This window comes from Onychostruthus taczanowskii, unplaced genomic scaffold (genome assembly GCF_017590055.1).
Source record: "Onychostruthus taczanowskii isolate IOZ18803 unplaced genomic scaffold, ASM1759005v1 scaffold860, whole genome shotgun sequence".
Taxonomy (NCBI): Eukaryota; Metazoa; Chordata; class Aves; order Passeriformes; family Passeridae; genus Onychostruthus; species Onychostruthus taczanowskii.
In genome coordinates, this window is record NW_024506553.1 from 21 (window position 1) to 3,686 (window position 3,666).

Consider the following 3,666-nt stretch of genomic DNA (forward strand, 5'->3'; position numbering starts at 1 on the left):
TGGGATTAGGGGGTTTGGGGCCTCTGGGATTTAGGATCATGCCCCCACAGGCCAGGATGGAGCGGGACATGAGCAACGAGCGCATCCACGCCGAGTGTGGATTGGCAGCAGCGGGGTTTGGAATCAGGGATTTGGGATCTCAGGGATTTGGGATCCCAGGGATTTGGGATCTTTGGGATGAGGGGATTTGGGGCCTCTGGGATTTAGGATCATGCCCCCACAGGCCAGGATGGAGCGGGACATGAACAACAAGCGCATCCACACCAAATGTGGATCAGCAGCAGCGGGGTTTGGGATCTGGGATTTGGGATCTCAGGGATTTGGGGATCTTTGGGATTTGGGATCTTTGGCAGGGGGATTTGGGATCTTTGGGAATATTTGGGATCCCAGGGATTTGGGATCTTTGGGATCAGGGGATTTGGGGCCTCTGGGATTTAGGATCATGCCCCCACAGGCCAGGATGGAGCGGGACATGAGCAACAAGCGCATCTACGCCGAGGAGGAGCTGCCCGAGTCGGGCGCGGGGAGCGAGTTCCACCGGCGGCTGCGCGAGGAAGCGCGGAGGAAAAAATACGGGATCGTGCTGCGGGAATTCCGGGCCGAGGATCAGCCCTGGCTGCTCAGGGTCAACGGGAAAGGGGGCAGGAGGTGGGAATTGGGGTTTTTGGGTTTGGATTTGGGGTTTTTGGGGTTTGGATTTGGGTTTTTGGGGTTGGGATTTGGGTTTTTGGGGTGGGAAATGAGCAGGATTTGGGGTTTGAGGAATGGGATTTGGGTTTGGGGTGGGAAAGGAGCAGGGATTTGGCTTTGGGATTTGGAGGTTTGGAGATTTGAGATTTGGGGTTTTTGGGGTTTGGGATTTGGGGTTTTGGGGTTTGGGGTTTTTGGGGTTTGGAGGCTTTGGGGTTTGGAGGTTTTGGGGGTTTTTGGGAAATGGGGAAATACGGGATCGTGCTGCGGGAATTCCGGGCCGAGGATCAGCCCTGGCTGCTCAGGGTCAACGGGAAAGGGGGCAGGGTCAGATTTTGGGGTGACCCCGGCCTCCCCCCGGCAGGTTTCGGGGTGTGAAGAAGGGGCTGATTCTGTCAGGTTTTTGGGGTGATTCCTGTCAGTTTTTGGGGTGTTTCTCTCAGGTTTTTGGGGTATTTCTCTCGGGTTTTTTGAGGTGATTCCCTCAGGTTTTTTGGGCTGACTGCTGTCAGTTTTTGGGGCGATTTCTGTCAGTTTTTGGGCTGACTGCTGTCAGGTTTTGGGGTGATTACTGTCAGTTTTTGGGCTGACTGCTGTCAGGTTTTGGGGTGATTACTGTCAGTTTTTGGGCTGACTGCTGTCAGGTTTTGGGGTGATTACTGTCAGTTTTTGGGCTGACTGCTGTCAGGTTTTGGGGTGATTACTGTCAGTTTTTGGGCTGACTGCTGTCAGGTTTTGGGGTGATTACTGTCAGTTTTTGGGCTGACTGCTGTCAGGTTTTGGGGTGATTACTGTCAGTTTTTGGGCTGACTGCTGTCAGGTTTTGGGGTGATTACTGTCAGTTTTTGGGCTGACTGCTGTCAGTTTTTGGGGTGTATCTCTCAGGTTTTTGGGGTGATTCCTGTCAGATTTCGGGGTGACCCCGGCCTCCCCCCGGCAGGTTTCGCGGTGTGAAGAAGGGGCTGATTCCTGTCAGTTTTTGGGGTGTTTCTCTCGGGTTCTTTGGGATATTTCTCTCAGGTTTTTGGGGTGATTTCTCTCAGGTTTTTTTGGCTATTTCTCTCGGGATTTTTTTGTGTGTTCCTGGGGTATCTTTGGTGTGATTCCTGTCAGATTTTGGGGTGTTTCTCTCAGGTTTTTTGGGCTATTTCTCTCGGGATTTTTTTGGGTGTTCCTGGGGTCTTTTTGGGGTGATTCCTGTCAGATTTCGGGGTGACCCCGGCCTCCCCCCGGCAGGTTTCGCGGTGTGAAGAAGGGGCTGATTCCTGTCAGTTTTTGGGGTGTTTCTCTCAGGTTTTTTGGGCTATTTCTCTCGGGATTTTTTTGTGGGTTCCTGGGGTATCTTTGGTGTGATTCCTGTCAGATTTTGGGGTGTTTCTCTCAGGTTTTTTGGGCTATTTCTCTCGGGATTTTTTTGGGTGTTCCTGGGGTCTTTTTGGGGTGATTCCTGTCAGATTTCGGGGTGACCCCGGCCTCCCCCCGGCAGGTTTCGGGGTGTGAAGAAGGGGGGTGTCACCGAGAACGCCTCCTATTACATCTTCACGCAATGCCCCGACGGCGCCTTCGAGGCTTTCCCGGTCAGGAACTGGTTCAACTTCACCCCCCTGGCCCGGCACCGCACGCTGACGGCCGAGGAGGCCGAGGAGGAGTGGGAGAGGTGACCCCAAAAATACCCGGGGGACCCCAAAAACCCCAACCCTGACCCTTCACCCCCCTGGCCCGGCACCGCACGCTGACGGCCGAGGAGGCCGAGGAGGAGTGGGAGAGGTGACCCCAAAAGTACCCGGGGGACCCCCAAAAACTGGGCAGGGACCCCAAAAATCTGACCCCAAAACCCTGGGGGTGACCCCAAAAACCCCAACCCCAAAAACCCCAACCCTGACCCTTCACCCCCCTGGCCCGGCACTGCACGCTGACGGCCGAGGAGGCCGAGGAGGAGGGGGAGAGGTTACCCCAAAAGTACCCGGGGGACCCCCAAAAACTGGGCAGGGACCCCAAAAATCTGACCCCAAAACCCTGGGTGTGACCCCAAAAATCCCAACCCTGACCCCAAAATCCCTACTCCAAAATCCCAACTCCAAAACCCCAACCCTAATCCCGGGCAAGATCCCAAAATCCATGGGGGAAATCCTAAAATTTGGGCGGGATCCCAAAGCTTGGGGGACCCCAAAACCCTCAGCAGGGACCCCAAAAATCTGGGTGTGACCCCAAAATCCCAACCCCAAAATCCCAACTCCAAAATCCCAGCCCTAATCCCGGGCAGGACCCCAAAATCCATGGGGGAAACCCCAAAATCTGAGCGGGATCCCAAAGTTTGGGGGACCCCAAAAATCCCCCGGGGGACCCCAAAAATCTGACCCCAAAACCCTGGGTGTGACCCCAAAATCCCAACCCCAAAATCCCGACCCTAATCCCGGGCAGGACCCCAAAATCCGTGGGGGAAACCCCAAAATCTGAGCGGGATCCCAAAGCTTGGGGGACCCCAAAAATCCCCCGGGGGACCCCAAAAATCTGGGTGTGACCCCTAAATCTCTTCCCAGCCCCTCTGAGTCTCCCCAAAGGCCCCCCAAACCCCCTCAAAACCCCCCAAATCTCCCCAAAATCCCCCCAAAATCCCTCTGAGCCCCCCAATCCCAAAGTTTGGGGGACCCCAAAAATCCCCCGGGGGACCCCAAAAATCTGACCCCAAAACCCTGGGTGTGACCCCAAAATCCCAACCCCAAAATCCCGACCCTAATCCCGGGCAGGACCCCAAAATCCGTGGGGGAAACCCCAAAATCTGAGCGGGATCCCAAAGCTTGGGGGACCCCAAAAATCCCCCGGGGGACCCCAAAAATCTGGGTGTGACCCCAAAAATCTGGGTGTGACCCCTAAATCTCTTCCCAGCCCCTCTGAGTCTCCCCAAAGGCCCCCCAAACCCCCTCAAAACCCCCCAAATCTCCCCAAAATCCCCCCAAAATCCCTCTGAGCCCCCCA

General features: G+C 55.5%; 1 protein-coding gene across 1 annotated transcript in view; it reads left to right on the top strand.

Annotated features, from left to right (window-relative positions):
• Nucleotides 1-388: 388 nt before the first annotated feature.
• The window catches only part of GTF2F1 (general transcription factor IIF subunit 1), a gene marked incomplete at its 3' end in the record, with an annotated part of 6,475 nt that continues 3,197 nt past the window's right edge, over nucleotides 389-3,666 (top strand). The window contains exons 1-2 of the mRNA XM_041425064.1: nucleotides 389-648; nucleotides 2,177-2,347. Of these exons, the coding sequence (XP_041280998.1) occupies nucleotides 443-648; nucleotides 2,177-2,347 (377 nt within the window). The remainder of the gene's footprint in view (nucleotides 649-2,176; nucleotides 2,348-3,666) is intronic.